General features: G+C 32.5%; 2 protein-coding genes across 4 annotated transcripts in view; one reads left to right on the top strand and one right to left on the bottom strand.

Moving 5' to 3' along the window:
- Positions 1–16225: 16225 nt before the first annotated feature.
- LOC140864811 (auxin-induced protein 22B-like) lies at positions 16226–17793 on the top strand. Its single transcript, XM_073269195.1, has 4 exons — positions 16226–16576; positions 16668–16879; positions 16977–17076; positions 17224–17793. Exons 1-4 carry the CDS (start codon positions 16407–16409, stop codon positions 17297–17299), a joined length of 558 nt encoding a protein of 185 aa, XP_073125296.1. The 5' UTR covers positions 16226–16406; the 3' UTR covers positions 17300–17793.
- Positions 17794–18579: 786 nt separating this feature from the next.
- Positions 18580–27813, bottom strand: part of LOC140863122 (putative ion channel POLLUX-like 2) — a 59451-nt gene continuing 50217 nt past the window's right edge. The window contains exons 2-25 of one of the 3 annotated variants that reach the window (XM_073266294.1): positions 26977–27076; positions 26029–26105; positions 25718–25836; positions 25215–25507; positions 24596–24667; positions 23584–23659; positions 23363–23461; positions 23135–23289; positions 22950–23054; positions 22021–22107; positions 21573–21657; positions 21357–21504; positions 21053–21129; positions 20871–20951; positions 20570–20755; positions 20371–20484; positions 20172–20264; positions 19939–20062; positions 19781–19857; positions 19620–19667; positions 19432–19501; positions 19254–19327; positions 18994–19104; positions 18580–18916 (exon numbers count right to left, since the gene is read on the bottom strand). In XM_073266294.1, coding sequence (XP_073122395.1) covers positions 18815–18916; positions 18994–19104; positions 19254–19327; positions 19432–19501; positions 19620–19667; positions 19781–19857; positions 19939–20062; positions 20172–20264; positions 20371–20484; positions 20570–20755; positions 20871–20951; positions 21053–21129; positions 21357–21504; positions 21573–21657; positions 22021–22107; positions 22950–23054; positions 23135–23289; positions 23363–23461; positions 23584–23659; positions 24596–24667; positions 25215–25507; positions 25718–25836; positions 26029–26105; positions 26977–27056 — 2553 coding nt within the window. In that variant the 5' untranslated portion in view covers positions 27057–27076 and the 3' untranslated portion in view covers positions 18580–18814. Of the gene's footprint in view, positions 18917–18993; positions 19105–19253; positions 19328–19431; positions 19549–19619; positions 19668–19780; positions 19858–19938; positions 20063–20171; positions 20265–20370; positions 20485–20569; positions 20756–20870; positions 20952–21052; positions 21130–21356; positions 21505–21572; positions 21658–22020; positions 22108–22949; positions 23055–23134; positions 23290–23362; positions 23462–23583; positions 23660–24595; positions 24668–25214; positions 25508–25717; positions 25837–26028; positions 26106–26976; positions 27248–27813 lie in introns of those variants that run through there. The other 2 variants (XM_073266295.1, XM_073266296.1) reach the window with 2 other exon arrangements.

The raw sequence follows: 27813 nt of genomic DNA, 5'->3' as shown, positions 1-27813 counted from the left end.
CCTCTTTTTTCTATCTTTCTTTTTTTTTTAAAAAAAAAAAAAAGCACTTTCTATGTTTGTGTAATTTCAAAATCTAATGAAAAACGAAATCATTTATTTTTACAATAAAAAAAGTGCTTATGATTAACTGTAAACTAGACATCTAAAATAAACTATTTAGAAGAAAATATATTGAATTGAGCACCGATGTTTCAATAAACTTATCATGACTCATTAGCTTCTTTTTTTTAAAAAATAATTTTTGTAAAAAAATTTAGACCCTCTAATTCCTCTATCTATTTTTTTTAGTACAAGTACATCGGATATCAAATTACATCAAATTGTAGCTAAAGAATGAAATTGCCCACACACAATCGATGAGACTTGAGCATGGACTCGAGACGTGCTTGTCTCGAGCAAAGAAAGTAACTAAATCAACCTAAATAAATTAGAAAACTAACCCGCAGTCAGCATAGACTCGAGACGTGCTTGTCTCGAGCAAAGAAAGTAACTGAATCTATTTTACTATTATCTTATATGTAGTTATGTAGGATCAAACATATCATATTGAAAATTCTCTTTGAAGACTCAAAAATGTATTATTCTCCATCAAAAGTAAAAATATTTGTCACTTGAAACCTTGAACTAATAAATTTAGGCATGGTTTAGTGACTTTACTAATTATTATTATTGAGTAAAAAAAAATGAAAGGTTGTATTTTTTGTCCAGTAACTTGAATATTTTTTATTTTTAATCATGTTATTTTTCAATTCATAATCATAATCCAAACGTGCATTATTCTAAAATTTTAGTTTTCTTTTTTAATTTACAACGGAGTGTAGCAGGGAAAGTCTATGCTACCCCAAGGGCACTGCCCTTGGGGTGGCGTGACAATCCGTGATTGGTTAAAATTAGTGGATCCCACGTGGGGCCCATTGATTTTAACCAATCACGGATTGCCACGCCACCCCAAGGGCAGTGCCCTTGTGGTAACATAGACTTTCCGTAGACATGATATTAGATATGCAGCAAAGGTCGTTACCACATCAACAATTTTCTGTGAGACGACGGTCACGTTATTCGGATAAAAAGAGACTAAATCGAAAAAAAAATGGAATATAGTGGATCAAGGCCATAAATTCACTCCAATACAAATTTAATGACAAAAAATGTACTTTTTCTCGATAAAAAGGAAAAAAGAAAAAGAAAACGAAGGACATAAATAAGTATAACATAACTAAAAGCCAAGCTTATATAGGTATTGTTTGAAAAAGTTTCTAAAATCACTTTTTAGTTTTTTTTTCCACAAAATTTTGAAATTTTGTAAAAAAAAAAAGTTGATAAGTGCTTCCAAAAACTCTCCCAAACACAACCATAATTCAGATGTAATATACAATAAATGCCGGCATCAATCAACCGCAAAAATCATTAATAGGAATAATTAAAGCATAATACCTCATCCAAAAAATCAAAGAAAAAATAATAATTAGTCTCGAGTGCATGATTGGCTTAATTATAATTATATATTGTCAAACTAGAAAATAGAATCGAGAAATAGTAATAAAAATGTCATTATATTCGTTGAGAATAATTAGGATCCCTTAAATTTCTTGTGTCTTCTTCCAAACATATCCTCAATAAATGGATCGATTGAGGACATATCACGGAAATCAAGCGATAATTCTTCAATCAAATAAATAAAAATATACAAAAAATTTCTCATATCATATATACATCCAAATCTTCAATTAAAAGCAAGGATTATTACAATTAACTATTAATTAATAAATATACCATAAATTTCTCATATCATGTATACATCCAAAGCTTCAGTTATATTATAAGCAGGATATTATTATAATTAACTATTAATTAGTGATTTCTTAAAAAAATAAAACTATGAATTAGAGACAATTTCATAAGTCGAATTCGTGAGACTGATCTCTTACTCAAATCAATTCATAAAAAAAATTTATTTTTCATGTAGAAAAAAAGAAAGACTGATTACAAGTTTTCTCTTGAAATGTTTGAAAAAACTTCAAGGTTTATGCAAGATTATTTTAAAGAAATATATAAAATTTTAACAACTGTAAAATAAATCGAAAATCGTATTATTATAATTGAAGTATTTGTCAGTTATCACTGATTGTAGAGCCTTTTTGAACCAGTGGAGATGACTTTGAGACAGGTCACATCTCTATGAGAAGAAAACATCCTCAACCCTAGCTGTGCCCTGCCACCATCACCATCCTCCCTTAAGGACATCTAAATCCTTATCAAAAAATATTTACCAATCTATTTAATTAATAATGATAAACTTTTATAATTTATGACCTTAGCCAAATTTTTAAAACTTGATTAGAAGAAATATTTGGATAAATTTCTGATTTTTTTGGAGCTCCATATTGTATAGTGAATATATAATTTCATTTTATTAATGCATGTGCATGTTTAAAATATTGGATTTGAAATGACTCCATTTATATTATCTGTATTTGAAAACTTTGTGTATTTCATCATGAATACTTAGCTTACATATGATTCACGAAATTGAAATGAAAAAGGAAGGAGAAAATTCAACTTAGATTTTGAAAGATTATTTAGAATTAAAGCATAGTTATAAATGATTTTGATTAGTAAAAGTCATAAAAGTGCGCACCCACCCCAATAATTAGTTAATAATTCGAGATGATTATATTTCACAAATTTATATATATATATATATATCATCAACATGAAATTAACTTGGAGTCGAGGACTCAAAATCACACTAGAAAACAAAACATTGTTTTTTTTGCTTTGCGAAATCTTCAAACTAAAGAGAAAGTGACTCACCCCTTGAGATCACATTTGGAGTTTGTTTCTTTCACGGTGAACTAAACCGAGTTCAGTAGATATGACTCGGGTGGTCCAAAATGCCCCCACAAAAATAAATGTGTAATTAATACATATATAGCTAGCGAGCTGGGAAATTATATTACATTCTTATTTCATGTTTATATATTATTAGTTCGTAAATTGTAAGATAGATCATCTCGATCTATGATAAGTATTATTTTGGACGTAAAAAATAATATTTTCATGTATCGGATCGGTAAGATATATGTCTCACGAAATGGATCATTGAGACGGTCTCATAGGAATTTTGGTTGAGTAATTAATATGTCTTCGTGTAATGGACTTCGCTAGCGATTATCTTCTCCTATATATAAAGAATCTATCCCTTAGACACCATCTTTTTCATTACCGAAATTGTCTTTTTTTGATATAGATATTATACTTTTGTTTTGTTTTCTTTTTTTGTTTTTGTTTTATTTCAACATTTCAAATTACAGTTTAGTGCTTAGTCTCTCGATAATTTTAAACTATGATATTACTTTTATTCGAATATAAATCAAATTAATGACAAAATTATTATACAAGCGTGCATCAATACAATAGTGTATGTATATAATAAGTTTCAAGAGCGACTATCTTAATCATAACTATCCATTTTAACCAAAGTGGTTAACTCGGATATTGTAAAAATCTATTATGAACTATTTATAAACAAATTCAAAACCTTTTCTCAGAGTTTGATACTGAATATGACCATTGATTAACATCACATATACTCAAATACTAAAAATTTAAAATCCCCCTAACTTGGATATTTCACTTTTACGGTTGATTTTCTACGTGCATAGAAATTTTATTTTGTCAACCAAGAAATGACACAGATATTACAAACCTTAACATATAGATCATAAATTAGACAAGAAACAAAGACTTTTGAGTGATGTTGCTATATAAATCCATCGACAAACTTTCAGAAAGCTATACTTCGTCGTCCCTCATGAGAGTATTTGAAATTTCAAACTTTCTCCAAAAAATCTGTCGTGATTTTTTTTCCAGTTAAGTTGGTTCCGGATCCGTCTCACAGAATTGATTCACGAGATGAACTCTCAAGAGTTTTTGTTAGAAAAAAAAACCCATGAATTCACGTGAAACGTGTGATTTAATGTATTAATAGAACTTATATATATTTTCAAAATTACAATCATAATATGAAATTTACTTGAAATTTTCTATTGTTTGGCTTTTCCTATATACCCTAGAAGATGCTAGCTCCGGTACACTCTTTGGTGGTCAACTACTGAGTGCGATGCAATAATGCATGGGTATGGAAAAATTACTTAAATTGGGGAGACAAAATTACACGGTGATTAGCATATAATCTGAGTTGAATTAAGCGTGGCCCAGATATGCAATATTATGAGAATCTTGGGCACAATAATAATGATTCCAAATGTAGGTTGAAAACGAGACAATGGATCCCCATCATGGGGTCTCATCATCCCACTAATTGCCTCCAATGCCTCACCCTTATCAACTTCCTTTTACCATATTTTTTGCTTACCAATTTCATTTTTCAAACCTATAATAATTTAAACATACATTCATGTGTGACACTTACAAATTTTTAGAAAATGAAACTATGTTTCTTTGTAAAAAAAAAAAAAGAAATAAACAAAAAAATTGGTTTGGTTAAGGGATGATGATAACTAATTAATATAAATGGAGATTAAAAAAGAAAATGAGCAAAAAAAAAATATCAAGTTTTAGGCTCCAAAAAGATGAGGTGAATCCGCATTCTTTCGGATAGAATCTCCTTTACGATGTGCTTTTGGCCACGTTTGATTTTGTGGGATCTTTCGCTTGTCAATGAACAATCCATTCTTGATTTTGTGATTTAATTTTTTGGGGATTTGATGATCATGTTCTATTAATGGGGTTTAATTATACATTAATGTTCCAGCTTCAAGTACTCTAAACTTAACTCCCTAGCTACCGTTGATTGATTGTCGTTATACTACTAATTAGAGCAAATAACGATGAATAATGATATAATAATAATTCAAACGGGGATTTTTTAATCTAAAAGTTATACGATCCTAATTGTGATGTTACTCATTTTCATATATTTTTATATCTATAAAATTCAAGACTTCTCTTTGCATTCCCGTCACCCCACAATAATAATTGTTATTATTATTTTTTTTTTTATGTTTATTATGTTTATTCTCTTTACTGTGATTGAACGCATGTCTCTAAGATTTATGCAACTACATTATCAAGAATAGATCTAGCTTAGGCCAGTCCTAGGCCTGTAGTCAATCCCAAGTTTTTGTTATTAATTATGTTTGTTTTTTTACTTAGTCTATTAAAACTCATATTTTCCACACCCGAAGCCCAACTCATCATCTTAAATATTCTAGCACACAATCTCGTGATATCAAATTTCAATTTTTTCTTAATTTTTTTTATTTTTGGCAATTCTACTATTTTTTTTATGAAAAGTGCTGGTGTGACACTATATACATCAACACTGCATTGTTTTCATGTCATTGTAAAGTCAAAAAAAAACTAAAATTGCAAAAAACAAAGTTGGCGTTGTTTTCATGTCATTGTAAAGTCGAAACTGCATTGTTTTCATGTCATTGTAAAGTCGTAAAAAAACTAAAATTGCAAAAAAACAAAGTTGACATACTAAAATAAAATTGAAATATGACAACATAGATGACCAAAATCGCAAAGAGACAAACATATAAGCTCAAAAATAATTTTTCTATACTTTTTAATAGTATAATGTAATGATTTTTTTGTTATATATATATATATATATTAAATTTTCTGTAATAATATATAATTTATCACATTAAATTCAAGTTCACCCCAAATTTAATTCCTGGATCCGTCCCTGTTAACATCATTATAAGTATTTTTTTATACAAAAGAGAGGAGAGGACTCGAAGTTGAGTCTTCGCTAATTGGCGGACAGATGAGACCAATCGAACTATAAGCCCGCCTCTTACACCATTATAAGTATTGGCTATTACTAACATGGTATCACATGTTTTTCTTACATACCAAATTTGTTCTGTTTGTTATTTGAATTGAACCAATAATACATTCAGGCGCAATGACATTTGGAACAGAGTTAGGATTAAATCGGCAATATTTTAGGTGATTTAAATTAAAAAAATAAATAATGCACAATTTTTATTTTTATTTTAAAAAAAAGAGGATAACATAGTATTTATTATTACCAATATCTGGGCCAACTGTGAGAATGACCGGCGGTCCTAAAATAAGTGCGGGTTGGAATTTGAACCACAAAATCCAGAAATGTATCTGTCTCGAAATTCAACCCAATTATTGCTCCAACCCATTAGAAAACAACTATTGCCATTACATTCCTTCCCACATCGCCTTCAGTCCTCGTTTGAGTTTCATCATTCGCACTACCGATACATACATATCGATGTGGGAAACACGGAAAAATATACTATGGATTTTCTAAACAATGGGAATCTGGTTTATTTCATTCGTATCAGAGTATCAGACTTACTTTCTAAGATAAGATAAGATTTGATTTTCAGACAAGTTAAGTTGATTGCATAATGTATGTTTTTATATATATTATATACACTTTATTTCTCCTATTTTATTTTCTTTGGAGAATGCAGTGAATTGGACTTGCACAATCTGATGTGTATATTGATTGTATCTCAACTACCAACTCCTTTTCATGCATTTATAGGAAGGATTGTGATGGTTAAATGGTCCATCCCATCTGAAATTAGGCCCATTTACAAGCGTAGCCAAATCTGTTTCCAATAGCCGGCCCATTCCAAGTCTTATTCTTCCTATTTGGAATTTTTGCGAATTAGTTCTCAAAATCAGTTGTCCATTTAGATTAAAGAATTAGGTAAGGCACGTGTATTTATTCGCTAGCCATTTTTACGTTACATCATGGTGATTGATTTTTAATAATGCTCAGTGTAAAAGTATTCGTACTTGAGGCGCTCGTGATTCTTTCTTGTCACTCTTAATCGATTTCTTCTTTTTTAAAAACAAAATTATTTCTTTTAATTTTTGGTGAAATTACATGCTCTCGATTCTATAAGTTACCATTGATATCATAGTTAAAGTTATACTTTTGATTTCCACGGCCTAACAATGACCTAACTTTTGATAAAGCGTTAACGTTGGACATGCATGCTCAAACTTAAAATTTATAATATGGCACAAAGTTAAAAACGTCATAAATTAATATAAGACCACACGAAATATGGCAGTGATAAATTAAAAATCCAGTCACTCTCAATCGACTCATAAACACGTCAAAAAAGGACCATTCACGTGACTGAAAATGGGACTCGGATCGCATTAATCTCACGAAGAGAATAGCTACAACAACATACTTTTTATTGAATTTCAACGTAATTGTCATCTTCTTCTAATTATTCTACCTGCAGCACACACACACATCTAGATATTATTTCTCTCCAACTCATGACTTAATTATTGAAAGAACACACTGCTTTTTTTATAAAAAAAAAATTGAGTTAATTGATAGTTCATTTCAGCGGCGTCTTTATATCAATCTCTCTTATTTACAAGTTGTTCTTATATATTTTAGTAAAATTTATATTTTCTGTAAAGAATTGATAACATATAAGACTTTAAACGTACGGTAAGTGTCGTTGTCTGGAGGAGAATTTGGTAGAAGTCATGAATTAATGCATAAAGTTGTATGGCAATGGTGGCGTAACGTGGATAAATTAGCAACTCGGAAACATATATGGCTGTCCTTGGGACACTTAGCAGGCAACAGAGCAGAGCTCACCCATCTTCTTAAATTTCCTAGATGGTACGTACTTAACGTTCACCTGGATTCAACGGTTATATATTTTTTTTTCACGTGAGATGTTTGCAGTATTTATGTACTAGCATCTACATAACCCATACTTAGATTAAATCCGAAACGATTGAGATCGGACGATTTTTTTTTTTTTTTTTATGCATGCGAGATGTTCATATAACATCTCAGATTCAACAATTGTCCCAACTGTATCAAGACCGATCTTTTCAGCGTGCAAACTTCCCAGGGGTCGCCCTGCATCCTATACTTGTCTCAAATCAAGCACATTTAACCTTAAAATTTTATGTCATGAGCTTTCGAAAAAAATATGCGCTTTTTTGATATGAGTAGTACATATCAATCTTTTGTATCTCTTATTCCGCTGTGAGATCGGTTCATTCATGTCACCCATCGTCCATTTATTGGTAGGGTTTTCATCTTTAGGTATTAACTACCTATATTGTGGACTATACCGTCATAGGGCGTTTGGCTTCAGGTGTCACATGACAAAACCCATATTGAAACGATCCTAACTCTATAATTATTAAATAAATAAATATGCGGATTTTTCTTTTTTTTTTTTTACTTACTAAATAAAAGATGTACATATATGCCCATACATATATGCACAGAATAAAAAGATTTAAAAATAAATAAATAAATACTTAAATCAAAATGCATTTTTTAATAAAATAAATAACTGAGTCTACATTTAATTAAAATACTGTCAAGTAACATTCCAAAACCCAACCACTGAAAAATACTAAAAATAAATGTAACATGCTGACATAAATAAAACATGCAATGTGACTCAGACAACTATCACGGTCACGGGGTCACTGCATGTCCGCTCATACATCCTCGCCTCCGGTGGGTACAACCTCATCCTCAACGTACTCACCTGCACCATACCAGTGTAGTGAGCCTAGAGGCCCAACATGCTAACATAACAAGGGTTTAAAATAATTTAAAACACTTAAATATTAATACATAACATATACATGAATGAGCATGCTTAAAAATATCCTGGCATAAACATAACTTAAATTAACTTAAATAACATAGACATACATAATACATAACATTGTTGAGCAAGGTAATTTTCTAACATCGCATGGTTGTATCCGTAGTGTAACTTTAAATCATACATTAAATACTGATCAGCGTGAAAACTAACGTACGTGGCGGTGACGAATCACCTCTTAAATTGGCAGTAAACTGCCCTTCAATAGTTCACATATGAGGACGAATCCCCCTTAAATTGTCACACTACTTCAACTTCCAACATAAAATATTTTATTATTGCTCAACCTTAAACATTTAATTATGCATAAAATTATTTCATGAATGCATGTACTTAATTAAAATGTGTGTCCTTCATATATATTTAATTTAAATTTCTTACTAACATATAAATATTAAAATATTAAAATAACTTCAATGCATAAAAATAATTAAATATATAATCAGGACACGTGCAATTTTCTCATGGATGGTCCTGGACTGCTGGCCCTAACACTCAAGCCAATTACTTAAATCTGGCCCATTAAAATACTTAAGCCCAATAAGATTGTTCTAAGCCCAATTAAAATAATTTAAAGCCAATAAAACATTCTAGGCCCAAAAACAACTTAAACTGGCCCAATGGGCCCAAAAGCCCAAATACTGGCCCAATAACTTTTATGGGCTCAAAAGCCCATAAAATTAATGGACTAACTCAATTAAAATTTTAAAAGCCCAAATAAAATTATTTGGGAGTCCAAATAATTTTATTTCAAACTAATTGGCCCAAAAACCCATTAATTCATAAATATTTTAAAAATAAAAAGACTCGAGCCCGGCCCACCGAACCCGGACCCGGACCAACTTAACCCGACCCACTACCCTACTGACCCGACCCGGACCACAAACCCGACCCGGACCCAACAGAAACCCTAGAACCCGACACCCTAGCCTCTTCTCGGCTGCGGCCGTGAGCAGCAGCCACTCCATGGCTGCTTCCGGTCGCCCCTGGCCGGAGCGCCGCCTCCCAGACGTAGCCCACGTCTGGGCGGACCTGACCTGACCCAGCCCCAGCCCCCATGTAGCCCCACGCACCGAGCCGTGGCCCTCTTTCTCGAAACCCTAGACTGCGACTCCCCCTCGGCCGTGCTGCAGTAATGGCTTCCCTGGGCTCGTTTGGCTAGAGCCATTCGAGCCACTCGAGTCCAGTCACACCTAGGACACCCTAGGGACTCTAGCCAGCAGATAGAACGCACCCATGGCATAAAAACATGAACATGAATCATGAAAACAAGTAACCTTGGGAAAAATCCGAACACTCGAACCATTTTCTAAAAAAAAAATTGAAAGTTTTGATGCATACACAATCCACACAATATAATATCTGATAGGTACAAAAAAAATTGGAAGAAAATCATGCCTTTCACCGATGTTTGAGTTTAGAAGCGCGTAGAACGATTCCCGGGACGACGAACGATGAACAACCCTTCGAAACTTACAGAAAAATCGAGCCATGGAGTCACCTTGGCTTTGGTTCGAGGAAGAAGATGAAGATGGAGGAGAGGGAGGCGGCTAAGAGCTTTTGGTCGATGGGTTTGGGATAGATTAGGTTAGAGTTTTTATTTTAATTAAAATAGGGTTTAGGATAATTAAAAGGTTTAAATATAAAACATAAAATTTTAAAACTCTAACTAAAAGTTAAAATCTGATAATTTAAGTTAAACATATGAAAATTTCGAAATTATAAATTTAGGGAATTTTAAAAATACTAAAAATTCAATATTTTGGCTTATTTTGAATAAAAATGGACTCCTAAAATTATATAAAATTAAATACTAAAAATTTTGAGATAATAAAACTCAAAATAATATTTTAGGGCTCTAAAAAGGCTCATGAAATTAATTGGCTAGAAAGTTGTCATCTCGTCCGTCCACGGTCCCGTCTACGCGATAAAATAATTAAAATACTAAAAATCATAAAAATCACTAATTATGGGTTAAATGCTTAAAAATAAATTAAATCATGCACAAATAATTCACATAATTATTTAACCCATAAATCTAAAATTTAAATAATTAAATATCCTAATTATGCATGCGGATTTACGTATTTAAAATACCGGGTGTTACACATATTCTGCCACCAATCGTTTCAGATTTGATCTAAGTACGTGTTATGTCGATGCTAGTACACGGATACTGGAAACATCTCGCGTGTAAAAAAAGTAGAGCCGTTGGATCACATATGAACATTTCGCGTGCAAAAAAATTTAGTCTTTAAATACATCTTGAGGCACTACCCATTGAAATATCATCGACAAATTATCCCAAAATATGGCTGGTAACGTTCGTAAATGCTATAAAATATGAGTATCAACTTTCTTTACAAAGTTTTCAATTTTCGTAAATATTCGTAAACACTATCTGAATATAATAGCAAGCTAGCCGGGCCACCCGATTCAGGATCCATCGTGTATATATGGATGGGATCCATTCAAATACCCTCCATGGGTAGATTCTAGCTAGCCTGTAATATATAGTTTTATAAAATTAAAAGAGTTTATAATATATGGCATATTGGCATATATATGTATGGTATATGGATTATTTATATATACATATATATTATATTATATTATATTATATTATATTATAGTATATTATAGTATATTATATTATATTATATTATATTATATGATGGGTGATTGTATGGTATGTTCTTTGCACCGACTACCTAAAAGCATAATGATTAATGGGGTTTACGCCCTAATGTGATGTTAACTTTCTGTGACAGCAAAATTAGGCGCTTTTACGCTTAAATGTTGGGAAAGTTGTCATTTTCTAAAAGGATTAATTAGATTAACATTTTCATGTCGCGTGAATATATAATATATATATATTCGAACATGAAGCATTTTCTATATACACATATATAATGCACGTTAGAAAATGATTAATTGGTTGCTCTAAGAATGAAGATACCCTTCTATATATTTTATGAATTAAACCCAACAACTGTTATAATTTGTCTTTTTCAAGTTTAATTTATTAACAGTGTACGTTTGGAAACTTTGTGTTATATTGAATTAAATCAAATATCTCTCTCTCTCTCTGAACTAATTTCACGATAAATTATATGATATTCTACATAATTATAAACTTCTCATACCAACAAATAAATAAATAAATAAAACCAATTAATTAGGTCATGATCATATCTAACATTTGGTTTTGGGACGTTAATGCATGCGTCGCCTAAACTTGATATATATGTGGTTTTGTTATGCATCACTTTCTTTAATTACGACGAAATCCAATAGCTAAATAATTACGTGCTGCTTGTGAACTCTTCGTGTTCTTAGAGTACATAACGTGTGGATGAGTATACCTATTAATTAATTCATTGCAATATATTTTTTAAAAAGATTGACCTCGAAGGGGACCCTATTCCACATGAGTCAGAGGCCCATTGACTCATGCGGAGGGTAAATCGAGGGATGTGCACGAGCTGTAGGGAATTCATTGCAATATATTCATATCATATACTGTGGAACCTTTTTTTTTTTTTTTTCGCATTAACGTATTTCAGAATAACACACTTCTCTCCTGTCGTGGGATCTGGTTTATGGTACTATATATATGCAGCCCGAAAATTTTAAAAAAAATTACTATTATATATGACATATATATTATATTTACTATATATATTATTTGGTCCCCTCAAAAGTTGTTTCTCCAGGTTTAGGTTGATGGCTTAGCACTCTCAAATTTTTACACTTTACCGGAGTTCGATTCTCTTCAACTATTTGGCACTTTACTTTTTAAATCTTCTCTACGTTTTTTTTTTTCAAAGGCCCAATTTGAAGTATCAAATTAAAATAAAAAAAATAAATAAAACTTGATATTAAAATTTAAAAATAAATTTTCTCTCCGTTTTTTTTTTTCCAAAGGCCCAATTTGAAGGTATCAAATTAAAAATAAAAAAATAAAACTTGATATTAAAATTTAAAAATAGCAATCATCAGCTTTGGGCGAAAAACTGGAGGAGAAGAAAATTGGGGGAAAACTTGCTCATCTTTTCTTTGTTCTAATTTCATATCACAAAATTGGAGTTTATATGGTAAGAATATTTAATCAATAATCAAATTTCATGATTAAATTTATTGAAATTTGGTTGGATTGTTTTAGGTTTTTAAAATTCATGTCTATTTTGTTCTTTTTTTAACTATTAAAGGTGACTGCTATCATAGAAATTTATGTTTTATTTCTTGGGATTGATTTTCATATAAAGATTTGGAGAAGATAATACTATATTTTGTTGAAGTTATATTATAAAAACAAAGATAAACGTGAGTCCAATATTTTGTCTATTTTATGCATACTTAGCATGATTTTAATTAACTCTCACTTGGGCTAATTAATTAATCTTTAAACGTACATTTAGAAAAACTAAAGGATTTCAACTGGCCAGTGATGTTTTAAAAATAATTTAATAACTTTACATTCCTGTAAGTTTCATGGTTAATGGAGGTTGGTTATATAAAGACATTAGTCACTGTTAAGTAAATAAATTGTGAAATGAGACATAGTTTGGAGGTGAAATATAGGTTTATGAATGAAATGTGACCAGTGTTTTTTTTAATATTTTCTCAAAATTGATTCTTTTTTGGTCAGTGTTTATCTTACGTGTGAGTTTTACATTATCACTCTAATTCATGATTCATCTCTATTCTGATTCAATCATGAAAATTATCTTGCAGTGGGATGACATACAATTAGGATCCAATTGTTAAAAATATGTAGTTTTTTTTGTAAAAGAATAATTATTTAATAGGATTCTAATTTATTGAATGAAATTGTGGGAGATCCATAATATACGAAACTGTTATTTTTTACAATAAGAGTAACATCCCTTCAGTTTGGCATCCATCAAAAGCTGAAAGATATTATAGATGTGACACAAACAACTATTGATTCTTGAAATTAATATGTTCTAATTGGTTTAAAGACCTTGTTACATGAAACTTTCAGGAAAGAATTGTTGCTTCAATAGCTTTCGGATTGATTCATACCTTGAATTTGAACCTCATCCAACATCCTCCAAGAATTTGCACAATTTATTTTAGAGTAAACACTTATGGTTCTTTGTCTTATTATTTCCAAAAGCATTTTCAGAATTGATATCTAGTTTCCTAGATTTCTTCTATTGGAAAGAGTAATAAATTGGTGATAAATAGTGTTTTGTTTAATTTTCTTTGTTTTTTCTTTTAAGTGGGTTTTGAATATTGTGTCTGTTTTTTTTTAAAATAATTGTATCGGATTTAGTTTTCTGTTAACTCAGTAGAGTTGTGATGTCCAACATATCTAATATATAATAATTATTTTTTTAAATTTGTGTGTGTGGGCAAATCGGCCCCCCAAACATCTAATTCTGAATCCGCCCCTGTATATATGTAAACCATTAGGGGTGTTGGCGTATATCTTATACTAAATTTTATGAATCTAGAATTTTGAGAATGGAAATTTCAAATACGCTGTGAAAAAATTCCAAAAATAGTGATAGCTAATGCACGATCTTAGTTGTACGTATGGTGGAGCCAGATCCCCTCTGGTGTTTCGCCATACCAATGCCTGCATCACAAGGCATGTTTTTTTCATAATTTACATCATTCACGAGTACAAATTGATGTGATCTTCTTTCTCCATAAATATCTTGTGACGGTGACGTACAACTAGCGTTGGGGAAAAATACCGAAATGTTATTATACCGCCTTTACCGTATCGAAAAAAAATCATATATACCGAAAATTTCGGTATCGGTATAAGATTTTCAATTTTTTGATATTTTGGTATACCGAAAAAAAAGTTGGTATACACGGTATCGGTATGATACCGCATATACCGACATTTAAAAAAAACAGTTTAAAAAATCGGTATACACGGTATCATACCGATACCGTGTCGAATTTTGGTATTCGATACGGTATCGGTTTGGATTTATGTCATATCGAAATTTCGGTATACCGACATGTCGGTATACCGAAATTTTCGGTACGATATCTATTCGTTGAATACCGCGGTATAACGTACCGAACCACCCCTACATACAGTCCTGGAATGAAGAGCAAAGCAATCAAAATGACCCAATTGCATTGAAAGATTTACTCAACTTTCCACTTTAACATTTGTACGTGTTATAATATTCTACGTTAAAATATTAAATTTTTAAAAACTGATTTATAAACTCATGAGATCACGTACACGGCCTAATAGGTAAGTATTTTGGATGGATAACTCGTGAGTTTATAACTTAATATTGGTAGAACGACCTAGAAAAAGCTACCATATATCGGATCAATATCGTCGATTATAATTGAAAAAATTATAGATTGGATTAAGATGTATATATGGACGCATGCACCGAACTTCACGCACGATGCGGCGGTATCTGATTAATAAGAAAATCATCTGGCCAGTCTTCAAAATCACATCTTAGGAATTTTTTTTTGCTTTAAAAACCCAAAAAATAGTCCAAGAGTATTTGTTTTCGTAAAACCAATAATGAGAAAAAGAAATCGTTGACAAAAAAAGACTCTCATTCTCTTCTAATTTTTGGATCTTTTTATTTGTAAATTAATTAATGTTTTTTTTTTCCAAAAAAGAATTTACTCATCTATGTTAATATCACTTTGTCCTCCACCTCTTAATAATTATACAATTTTCACCAAACAATTATTAGACTCTGTCTCAACAGTTAAAAGAATATATAGTAAATTTTGGAAAAGAAAACATCGTGATTTTGATACATATAATCGTAATGAATATATGATAAAATCATAATACAACTTCTTCTTGACTAATTTAAAGTATCACATGACAATATGACAGAAGCTAGCAAATACTATATGCATGTGCAAATATTTTTCAAAATTGAACAAATGGCAACAATATATATTAATGACGACCGTGCTTTATATATAATTTTTCGTGAGGTTGTCTTATGATTCAATTTTGTGATATAAATATCTTAATTTTTATTTGTTTTAATTACTGTTTCACAAAAATAAATGTATGAGATTGTCCCACATGATATCTTATAATTAACTCATGCATACATACATACACATTTATTTTAAAGATTTCTTGGAATTAATAAAATATGGCCCTTGCCAAGAATAATTTAGGTCTACATGCCCAATACCCAACACTCAAGTGGACCCCATCCATTCACATGGAATTCACCTCCATATATCTAAAAGCCAAGTATATATTATACTACCAAAACAATGTCTCAAGCATGCATGTTACTCTGTATTCATCATGTCGCATATATAAATAATTATTAAATCTTATTTGTTACAAAGATTATTATGTGTTGGTATTCACGATATATTCATATTGTAATAAGCAAATATAAATATAATAATTTTGTTTAACTTCCCCCGAAAACGCATCTTGACCGTATGAAGAAAAAAAAAAAATAATAATAATATCCATTATGGGCGGCCGAGTTTGTCCCTCTCCTGTCCCCTAAATCTGGGATCCCTTGCCTCATCATTTGCGGACATCTTAATCTTGCTTTGTCCCAAATTCATGCACTCAAACTCCAATATTAACTCCAAATTCATGCACTAATTATAAATCAACTCTCATTTATTTCCTTAGCTTAATCCCAAGAAACATTATACACACACTGCAAATCTTGAAAACAAATTTAGTAATTTGGCTATAGCAAGAAAATGGAGAGCGATCTTAATTTGAAGGCAACTGAGCTGAGATTGGGATTGCCAGGCACGGATGAATGTGAAGTACAAGAACCAAGAACTCCAAAGATTAACAACAAGCGAGCCTTGCCAGCTGAATCGAATATGGCTTCTTCTTCTGCTCCCGAAATCCCACCAGCACCCAAGTAAGAAGATTATTTATATATCTGTGGTATCATATAAAAAAAACTTATTAGTGACTGATTTGTTTGTTTGGTGATTGATGATTGGTTCCAGGGCACAGATAGTGGGGTGGCCGCCGGTGAGGTCTTGCCGGAAAAGCAATAATATTGTACAGATGAAGATTAATACAGAATCTGATCAAGCTGGGATTTACGTGAAAGTTAGCATGGATGGTGCCCCTTACCTTAGAAAGATCGATCTCAAAGTTTACGATGGATACTCGCAACTCCTACAGGCTTTGGAAAACATGTTCAAACTCTCCATAGGTATCTTTTCTTTCCGGTTTAAATAATGGTTATTGGGATTGATCATGCTCTAAACACATGGAGTAATTAATTTGGTGGATATATATATGTATATTAGGGGAATATTCAGAGAGGGAAGGGTACAAAGGATCGGAATATTCACCTGCATATGAAGATAAAGATGGCGATTTGATGCTTGTTGGAGATGTTCCATGGGAGTGAGTACTTAATTCCCTAGCTATTAATTCCTTATCTAAATCTTTCCTATAGTTTTTGTATAAAATTAATTTCTTACCACATGCAAAATTAATCATGCATGCACCCTTTATATTTTCTTATGCATATCGTATTATATATTTTGGCAGTATGTTCAAGTCATCCTGCAAGAAACTGAGGATCATGAAAGGATCAGAAGCCAAAGGATTAGGTTTTGGTGCATGAGAAGAGAAGACACACTTATTAATCTTGGATTATTATTAATGGGTTTTATTTAAAATGTGCCAAAAAAAAAAGGAAGAAAAATGAGGCCCTCTCACGGGAGAGAGAATCATGATTTACGACGATTAGTCAATCACAAATTAAGAGTTCACCAAGAACTCTGGATTTTCATGAAGTTGCTTTCTTTGTATTCAACAATTTTCTGCAACCTCGATGGGGAGGAGGTTTAATTAATCAAAAGAAGATACGTAGAAATTACAATATTTTTATACTATTACTTCTTTTTTTTTTTTTTTTTTATAAAGGTTCTTTTGAGATTTGATTTTCAATGTTTTGCTTGTAATAATTAAATCCATGTGCAAGCAATTGTACAAAGATATGCATATATATATACATCCTTGGTATATATTTGGATTTCGGTTGTGTTTTCTTCATACAAGAACATCTGTTTGCGTTGTGATCTTGAATATACGCATTTGTTGGGAAAGTGAATACAAAAGGAGTCAAGATTATTTGTATCTCATTGTTGAATAATTGTTTTTATCCCAAAAGTGAATTATTTCCAGCTCGATTACAAGCAATTGTTGCATACTTAGTTACTTACTACACATGAGGCAAATTTTAAGTATAACATTTTTCAATTCATTTTGACATTGCCCTAGGAATAATTTCTTTACAAAATTTTACCTTTATCACGTTATAATAAAATAAAATGTCACCGCCTTTTTGGTCCGCATTCCCAGAAAGGGGAGAAGGGAGACAATTTTGGGTGAGATTATGCTGCACCTGTAGTTTTTCTCACCTATAGTTCTTCTCCAGGTGCAGCATAGCCCATTGATCAATAGGGTCCACATGAAAACATGTGGGGTCCACATGCCATGATCCAAGGGCTTAGCTCCACCAGATAGAACATAGTCTCACCCGACAATTCTAGAGTCTATACCCAAAAACTCCACCACACGTTATGGAAAAATAAATAAATACCATCAATAAATAAATAAATAATGCATATAGTTATAATGGATTATATATGTTTATCTATGTGCAACGTTATTACTATTTTTTTTAACACAAGCTTCATTAGTGAATCAAAATTTCATGAAGTACATTTCATAAACAAAAAAAATAGCATAAGAAAAACCAAGGTTATTGACCTAGCAAGTTAATGAGTTGGCATTGCGCCCATAATGTTGAATATCAGCTGATGGAACATGAGCTTAGCATAAATGCTCCATGCTTTCCATCTAGATCTTCTGATGAACCAATTTTTATATATAAAATTTAATTCATATAGAGTACATCATTTGGTATATAACATTTTTAGCAGGATGAATGAATTTCATGGAAAAACAACCAAACTATTCTTTAGAGAAAACCTTCATTTTATTATGTTAGTAAACTATACATTTCCCATACAACTACTTATTCCGCCAGTAAAGAATAAGAAAATTGGAAATGATATATCGATGAGAAACGGGGGGAAAAATAGCAAAAAGAACGATTATGAGCAACCAGATTCTAGAATACCACCGGTTGTTCTCCTTCAAGCTCTGATATCACGATCAACGAGTCACCCGGGTGGAGAGTTAGGGGCTCGGACTTGGGAATTGGGTTGATGACCTGCAGTAATTGAAACATAGCATCGATGCACTGTTATCATTTCAATATATATAACCAAAGAAAGGCAGGCAAGATACCTTCTTGTTCTGTTTGACATAACCAATGGCAACTTCTCTTCGGAGATACGCTCTTTCTGATAGCTCGCTAAATGTGGGATTTTCGCCTTCCTTTTTGTAGAGACTTATATCCTGTCCAAAAATCGTGAACAATACTATGAAGCTATATGCTGTATTTTCTGACACTTGATAAGTCGACTCATGTCTCAGAAAACCAGCTAAAGCTCTCTCAAGTTTTAATACAATAAATCAGGATGAACGAAATGAATGCTTTTTTAAACCTTAACGTAAATTTCATCTCCCTCTGCATTAAGAATGTCTTTCCAAACCTCGTTCAATTCACTATTCTTTGCCACTGCCAAAAGAAAGATGAGACTTGTTAAAACCATTATGATGTGACAGATGATAATGTTTTCCCTTTTTTTGGTTTCTAAGATGGTGAGATAAGAATTTCTAAACCTTGAGCTGTCACAAGGCTCATTACTTCCTCTGCCGCAATATATGTAAGGGTTGGTCTGATCCTAGCAATCTATGAAGCAATGAGATTTAGCTATCAGTGACTTCTTTTTGAAGTGGCTGTATAAAAGTAACATTGTGAGTGTGGTTGCATTAAAAGGATCAATTTAGGTTCTTGGGAAAAAAATTACTTGCTTTCCCATTTTTGAATCCACAATTTCAACAACCAGATTTTGCACCTGCAAGATTCATCAAACTACTTTAAAAACATGAGAAAAGTTTCCATATTGCACCTCATTCGAAAACAAGTGTTAGACAAAGTAAAGAGTTGGAGAATTTTAAAGAACCGCACCTTTACACCAAGTTTACCACATATACTTTCAGCTAGAAGAAGACAGTATGTTGAGTTTTTGTCCGTCCTTGATGAATCTATAAACCATTAATTTACAAGGATAAAGATCAATAAAAAACCTGAGCTAATTCGATACAAATCAGCATCATACGCCTTACCTCCAATGTCCCACTCTCTATCAGATATTACGACAATTGAAAATGGAACACCTTCTTTCTGAAACACCCTTTGAAATTTAATAATGGTTTCTTCTAAAGTGATATGATCCATTGGATTTCCAACCTGTGATGAATGGACAGACAACAGTACCATTGGGAACGAAGATGAATGAAATGTATTCGTAAAACAAGTATAAATGAAATGACATACTTAGGGTGTGGTGTAGATTTACCCGGTGAGAAACTTTGACATGTTTGAGTTTACTCTGACAAGCCAGCTTATTTGCCTTGTTTCGCTCATCCATCGGAACCTCTGATAGAATTTCCTGCTCTTACGCATCCAGATACGGAGAAATTTGAGATGAAAAATAGAAACCTTTTCACAAGAGAAATATAAGATACGGAGATAGGCAGAAGATAAAGGGAGAGTACCAACACGCTGCCTGGTCCAAGATAGTTGTCATATTCTTCTATCATTTTTACAACATCGTGGCGCCATCCAAGTATTAGTATGCATTCTTTTGGACCTAGGGACGAGTCTGATGCCTTCATGCAAATGTTTGAACAAAATCAACCCTTCAGCTAAGAAATGCACAATAACAGCAGTTATTCATCACTTGGTATCACATACCTTGGAACCTGATTTTTTTGGTCTTTCTACCATATTCTGTAACCGCTCTTTTGTAACATCAGATGCTTGGCTTTGGAATGCGTTTCTTTGATTTATGGCCTCAAGATCATTGGTCAAGCTATCATTTTCTCGTGGATATGAGAGTTTTGGTTTCTTCTTTCCATGTATAGGGGCGATAAACAGAACCTACGTGTGGCACATGAATGTTACACATGCTAGTGTGTGCAATGGAAAAGCAATGGAAAACCCATAAATCCTTGTGAAAAACGAACTGAAGTAGCTATCGGCAAGATTTACATACCTTGTCAGCTACTTCCAAAATTTCTTCATCATTTGGGTGAAAACTAACCCTTCCATCCCGATAAAGCCCACAAACAACTGCCTGAAAAAAGTCAACAAAAAAATAAGTTAACCAAAACTTCATAGATTCAGAAACCAGAAGAAACAAATAAAATTAATAAACCTCCTACAGGACGGTTATACCTCTTGAAACCCACACCTCAATTGCCTGTAAGTTAGTCCGGCTAAATTAGGAAAATTGCAAAGATTGAACACATTTTCTGCAATATTGAGATATCCGTGGTCAGAAATTAGCATGAGAATTAAAGTCAATAAGAAAGCACAATGCATGATGTTGTTCACATCCCGTGTTTTGACGTGTCAAGAGAACAGTTATATTTTTCAATTTTCTAAAGCTTTGAGAATATTGTTCCATAGACAGCAAAGATAGCTGAAAAATACATAAAGATGACTATCATGCCAAGGAAAAGAAAGGATATGGATTTACTTCGATAGTTTAGCAAGTGTTTGTATATCTTTATCAGCCCTTTTTGTCTAGAACACTGAACAAATAATTTGGATGCCACATTTTCTACAGGCTCCACTTTCAACCCTGAGATTGATTTTAAAAGCTGGCACGTGTTTGAACTCGAGACCTGTATCACAAATGAGAGTAAAACTTCACGACTCATAATGTAGAAAGAACCATCCATCTGCAACTAACCTCAACTATAGTAGGTACAGAGGCCATCATAAGAACGGGTTGAAGAGCAAGTACTGTTAGAAATGCATCCGTGTCAACTTCATATCTAACAAAGTAAAATTTAGCTTTAGGTTTCAGATTTTACAAAATAAATCGCAGCAAAGACAATATCTCGATAAAAGGCAAAAGGGCCATAAAAGACAAGCCTTGTTACAAGTCATATATGAAGAAAAGACTTGGGCAAAAATCAGCTCTGTTGAAATATTGTGGGCGAAATGGGCATTCCTCAAGGTCACTAGTCACTACTACAATTTTAGGGAGCTGGGAAACCAAGTTTTTTTGTCAGAACCTTCTTAATTCATAATCAAATTCAGGGGAAATACTAAAAATACTAAATAATATTATAAACTGTTGTCAATCACATGTCCATTAAATTAAACAAGTTATCCAGGACCAATTAAGTTCTTACCGATCTCCCTTTGTTGGTAATATGATTATGGCACGTGCCATCTTTGCTGCAGCTCTTTCAAATGACTTAGTCAAGCTTAGACTACAACTGCACCAGTAGATAATAAGTCAGGTGTAAAGACAACTATTTATAAAAACTGCTTAATTCAAGATCTTTAGATAGTTAAACGAATACTGGATCTCTAAAGCGACTGATTCTTCTCGCCTCGTCAGAAAAAATGCAATATAAAAGGTCATGGGAAAAATAATTGGATAATGCATTGGAAAATATAGTGAACGATAAATAACACTTTAAAAAAGCAAGAAGCGTTTGCTTTATATATTTCCAAGATCGATTGGAAAATATGTTGCTAAGTTGTGATGTAAAATTAGGTGGTCAGCTCCATTGAAACGCTAATTGTAAAGTTGCTCCGCATAAGTTCCGAGTACAAAAATTATAAAACAAATCACAAATATGTACATCACACCCTCATGTTAAAAACCACGGATTGACAATATAAAAGACGAATAATATTTGACAATGGTAACTAGAATCAGGGCAAGAAGTTCAACCACGGATTGACAATGTCATCTATGCACAAATAATTTGTCACGTTCTAAATCATACAAGTCTGCATAAATACCAAGGACTTGTTAAATCTCATCCTCCTCTAGGCACCTGACACCCATACAAGAAGTTCAAGCTTTTCCGGTATGTGATCAACTGTTATTTCTTTACTAATTAGGTGACAATAAGAACATGGTCTAATAACATAGGTACTCTTACATATTGCTAGGACGCTCGATAAATTTCCCTGCTTGGGCATTTGTAACTACAGACTAACGATTTCAGAAAATAACAGCATGCAAACACGTTGTAGGTATTAAACTGAGAAATATGTGATCACACCATTTGTAGGCACTTATTACATCTTTTGTTAAATAACATACCTTTTTGTCAGAATATCAATATGATTGAGATCTTTAGATATGTTGTCAGCAACTTTATCCATCTGTTTCCTTGGAAGGTCGGACAAAAGTAGAATTCTCTGTCTCCTGGAACATGTCTTTAGATATGACAGACGGTGCATTATCTTAATACAGTGTCTAAATGTCAGTATTCATCAACCAATTACCTAGCAGTAGCAGTGCCTAAACGAACAGAAAATTCATGATGCTTATTTATCTGCTTCAGGATAACACTCAGACGACTGCTAATTCCACAAATGATTATATGGTCAGTCTCCAGAACTTGCATTTGTGCCCCTTCTCTGAGCCTTTGCATATTATTCTGCCAAAATGCTAATCAGAGGTACAACATTCCAACAGATCTTTTGTAAAAACACAGTATATTATCAGCTTACCCTAAACTGTTCAGTCATGGTGCTCAATAGCCGAGAATAGAACAGTATGCCCCAGATAGCAAGCATAAAGCCAATAACACGCTCAATCCTAGTTCTTTGCTGTAGTTGAATCAAAGAATGATTTTTAACAGTAAAAGTTACTACCTCATTGTTTGTCAACCAATATGTGAGTTAACATTTTTATCAAGTGACAAGATCAAATTGGCAAAGATGGATCACACTTTCAAGTGAGTTGACGATGAACAAAGGCATGCCCAAGCCTCCCAAAAGCAATCCTCGAGAGACTGAGTGCTACCCCTGTACTCCGATATATACATTTTGAAATCAGAAAACACGAGATTCTAAATGTAAAAAGAGGTTGTAGACGCACCAACCATAAGTAAATTATACTAAATAAAATGTATCACATAAACGGTCGGTCACAATTAAGGCAGCAAAAAATATGTAAAAAAATTCAAAAACATAAATCAAGTAAACTTATTAAACCTCAAAAAAGATGAACTTATGAAGTTATGGTGGAGCCGAACAACTCCATAAAATAAAAATAAAAAACGAAGGAAACTTTTAGATATGAAATTGGAAATTATTTCTGTCAGAAAGATTAATTGTATAAATAATGGACAAATACATAATTAAGAGCATGCTTAATTGAACAGAGATGCCATTGACAAAAAGGCAAGGCCATGTTCTAGCTTCTGACAATGCAAATTTGCCAATTGTGAGACCGATCATCTTATAAACACAATCCTAAACAGAGTTAAGAGTTGGCTTTCAACATATTACACTCATTTAATATATATAAAATACAAATTAATAAATGTGTACAAGATTTAGCTCATTTACCACATAAAATAAGTGGACTCGGACAAAGACCAATATACTAGTACCAAGTAACTTTATAAATTTCACAAAATTTTTGGGGTAAACAATTAATCAAATAACCAATTGAAGGTACACAAATATTTTATAGTATCAAGTGTAGAAGTTTCATGTGTTGATGTAAAATGAGTTTTCTTTTCTACAGTTTCAGTTTTCACCATGAAACTTCATATATAGTTCCGGGCAATGCTGGTGATTATATAATGATAGAGATTTTCCGCAAAAGTTTTCATATGCTTCCATGTTCCTCAGTTTTTTTTGTAGTATAGCATCCAAAACAGAACTTGAAAAGACTCAGCATAAAGCCATAACTAGTCCTCCACATTGTTTTCAAATTATTAATCATTACGCAACCTGAACTTGAAGAAGAGGAAACCACCCATGAGGACAAATGAGAAGCATGCAGCGAGGAGCACAATAAAAAACCTGCATGAATCCAAATTAAGTACAACCACAATTGCATGAAGTCAAATCAAGAATATTTGTAAGAAAGCACAGGTAAAAACACAAGTTCAATATGTTTTCATTTACAGAAGTGAGTGGAACATCATGTAAATCGTTTTCTTATTGGATTGAACCTAAAACTGAAGTGCTGCACCAAGTTATCGAATATATAATGTAACGGGGACAAATTTCACATTTCCGTCTCGTATAAAAAAAAACCTATGTACAGTACAGGACTTCATTTAACTAGAGAATTTTTGTGATCGACACAATTTCAAGGGACATGCAAACCAAGTAACAAATCTTACAATAAGTCTTCTTGGAAATTTCAAGATTTTAAAGGAAATATTTGTGTTTTAGGACAAACAGCCATTATTAACCATCAATACCTTCAAGAAATACAAAAAACTAAAGTGGCATCTGAACCATAATTTGTCAAAATTAAATCATGAATGCAGATAAAAACACATTACGTCAACTGTAAACTAATGACTGAAGGTAACCTGAAGGTGGTGTTTGCTGTACTTACGTGGCAACATTTCTCTCTAATTGAATGTTGAATAAATAAATTAATCGAGCGAGACTCCATTTCAGATCTTGAAATGAAGGCAATGAAACATCCAATTGAAGCGGTGTTGGTTTACTAAAGGAGTTAGACATGCAAGCAAAGGGCAAACTTGAAGTTGCAAACACTTGAATTGCACGACAGAGTGATTCCCGAACAACTTTCATCGCCGAAATATTGCTATACAAATGCATCAATCTGACTAACAAACATGAGAGGGATGCCGCCAGGAGTTTAGATCTAACATACTGCACATGCTACAATACCAATGGATTAGTCACACTGTATACCCAAAGACAGACAAGAAGTTACAGAAATCACAAAGATTCTCCGCTCAGGGTCTGTTATACAAACAAAATCAACACAAAGGAGTTTACTTGCATTTTTTTTTTTTTGCATGCAATCTCATTAAAAAAACTCATTTTGGATCATTTAACACAAGTTAAGTTCTAAGCTGATGCACAAACCTGAGTACCATTATTTGAATACTTCTTTGAGAGTATATCATTCTCATTTACAGAGCCATTGGTTTTCCTTGAAGGGTCAAACTTATCCAATGTTACTTTGGATATTATCTTCTGTTGTTCTGGGAATAGATCATAGCAAAACTGAGTAGCACATAACAGATCAACATTAACACAAAACACTTTTTCTGATGCCTATCTGATTACAGGAAATTTACATGAAAAATAACTAGTAAAACAAACGTGCAGATAATTAACAGTTAAAAGATGAAGACACTTGAACTAAACAACAAGTACATGTGGATCAAAGTTACCTCTATTGTTTATTGAGAAATACTGTACATGAAAAGGTGAAATTGCCATGCATCCGCATGAATGCAGACTTGACTTCCTGAAATTAACAACGCTGCTAACTTTTAGAAAGAATATCTCTAAACAACTACTTTACAATGATTGAGATAAACTAACAAATTACATCAATTATAAGGCAAAGATATAAGAGTGAAGGACTTTGTGAAACAATGTGACAGGCTTCTCTAATTGTGTAAATCATTTTTGTGAAATAAAGACGTGTACAGCCCACTGTGCTAAGCCTCACTTGAACCAAAGATGTTACATTATCTATTTCTATGGAAACAGAGCATCATAAGCTCATAGCATGAATAATACACCAGTCTCGGTCCCTAATCGTCAGAACACTAAAACTTCTAAAGAGGGTGAATATTTTAAACGCACCAAAAATTTGAAAATTTGGAGACTCAGTTGGTGCGAAATATTATTTTCGTAAACACAATTGAATTTGCATTTATTTTAAGCTGAATGTCCGTTGCCATTCAGAATTCAAATTCCATGTATCAGTGTTTGGAAATTGTAAGTGTAGACACAAAATACATGATTCGTCCCATTCAACTAAACTTTTACGTCCACTGGACAGTCCCTTTGCAGCTGTGACATTCATTCGCAGCTTTAATGCAATGACACTTGATACAGTTTCAGTGCTACCGAAAAAAATATACACATATGCAATCTGACAAAGACAGAAAACGAAAACACCGTTTACGCATTTACACACCAGGAAAGAATAGTATCAAACAAGGGCATGTGTCGGGCTAATATACCAACGACTCGATGAGCTTTTGGTTCAGAAATTTATACATACATATTGTATGTAACTTCGAGTACACACAATAGATTCTCCGCCTCTGTGAAAACATACACAAAGATTAAACCTTTACGCATAACAACTAAGAATAACAGCTCACCCCTTAAATGAAGAATCCTGATTCAATCTGGGATATCTTGTCGAAATCCAAGGCCGAAAGCTGTTTAATTGAATCACCATTTTCAATTCGAAACTTTCTTCTGAGGCAATAAAAAAGCATAGATTTAAATTTATACGGATGACACGAGTAGATAAGCAAATTCTTGAGACACTTTCAGTCCGCTAAATGCATGTCTGCAGATATGCAAGTCCTTTGTTTCTCTTCTGGTCGAAATGCGTAACGAACCCAGAAAGTGATCCAACTTTTCTCCTGATCGGCCTCATTCAATAAAAATGCCAAATTTTAAAAACTTTTTAAAATGTTGATTAAAAATTTAATCCTAACAAACTAAACAAATCAAATAATGGGGAAATTTGTGTATACAATCTATAGTGTCATGGGTAAATTTTATAAATATAAAATTTATTCAGCCAAATTCATGAAAAAATATTATATTTAAGTAGTGTTTGGGAGAGCTTCCAGTAAGCACTTTTCAGTTTTTTCTTAACAAAATTTTGAAATTTTGTGAAAATTTTGTGAAAAAAAACAGAAAAGTGCTTCCTAGAAGCTCTTTCAAATACTACCTTAATAAATATAAGTTGGAATGACCATGTTATAGAAGACTTTACTCTTTTATTTAAAACATCACTTTTTATTTGTATAAAAATATGATTTTGAGGAATGAAAACCGTTAGTTTTAGAAAGAAATTGAAATTTGCAAAGGATACTTTGAAAATATCTAAAGAAAACAAGGATCGCTATGTTCCAAAGAGTTTGATAGCTCTATTGCGTTAGTTTGGGGTTTATCCAGAGCGCACCAAAAGGTAGCGGCTGCGA

The sequence above is a fragment of the Henckelia pumila genome, chromosome 4, assembly GCF_033568475.1.
Source record: "Henckelia pumila isolate YLH828 chromosome 4, ASM3356847v2, whole genome shotgun sequence".
Taxonomy (NCBI): Eukaryota; Viridiplantae; Streptophyta; class Magnoliopsida; order Lamiales; family Gesneriaceae; genus Henckelia; species Henckelia pumila.
Note: the sequence above shows the minus strand (reverse complement) of the source record. Positions and strands in the feature narration are given on the sequence as shown.

Coding starts and splice junctions, on each gene's coding strand:
- LOC140864811 (XM_073269195.1), top strand. CDS start 16,407: ATGGAGAGCGATCTTAATTTGAAGGCAACTGAGCTGAGATTGGGATTG. Junction 16,577..16,667: donor GAAATCCCACCAGCACCCAA/GTAAGAAGATTA, acceptor GATTGGTTCCAG/GGCACAGATAGTGGGGTGGC. Junction 16,880..16,976: donor CATGTTCAAACTCTCCATAG/GTATCTTTTCTT, acceptor TATGTATATTAG/GGGAATATTCAGAGAGGGAA.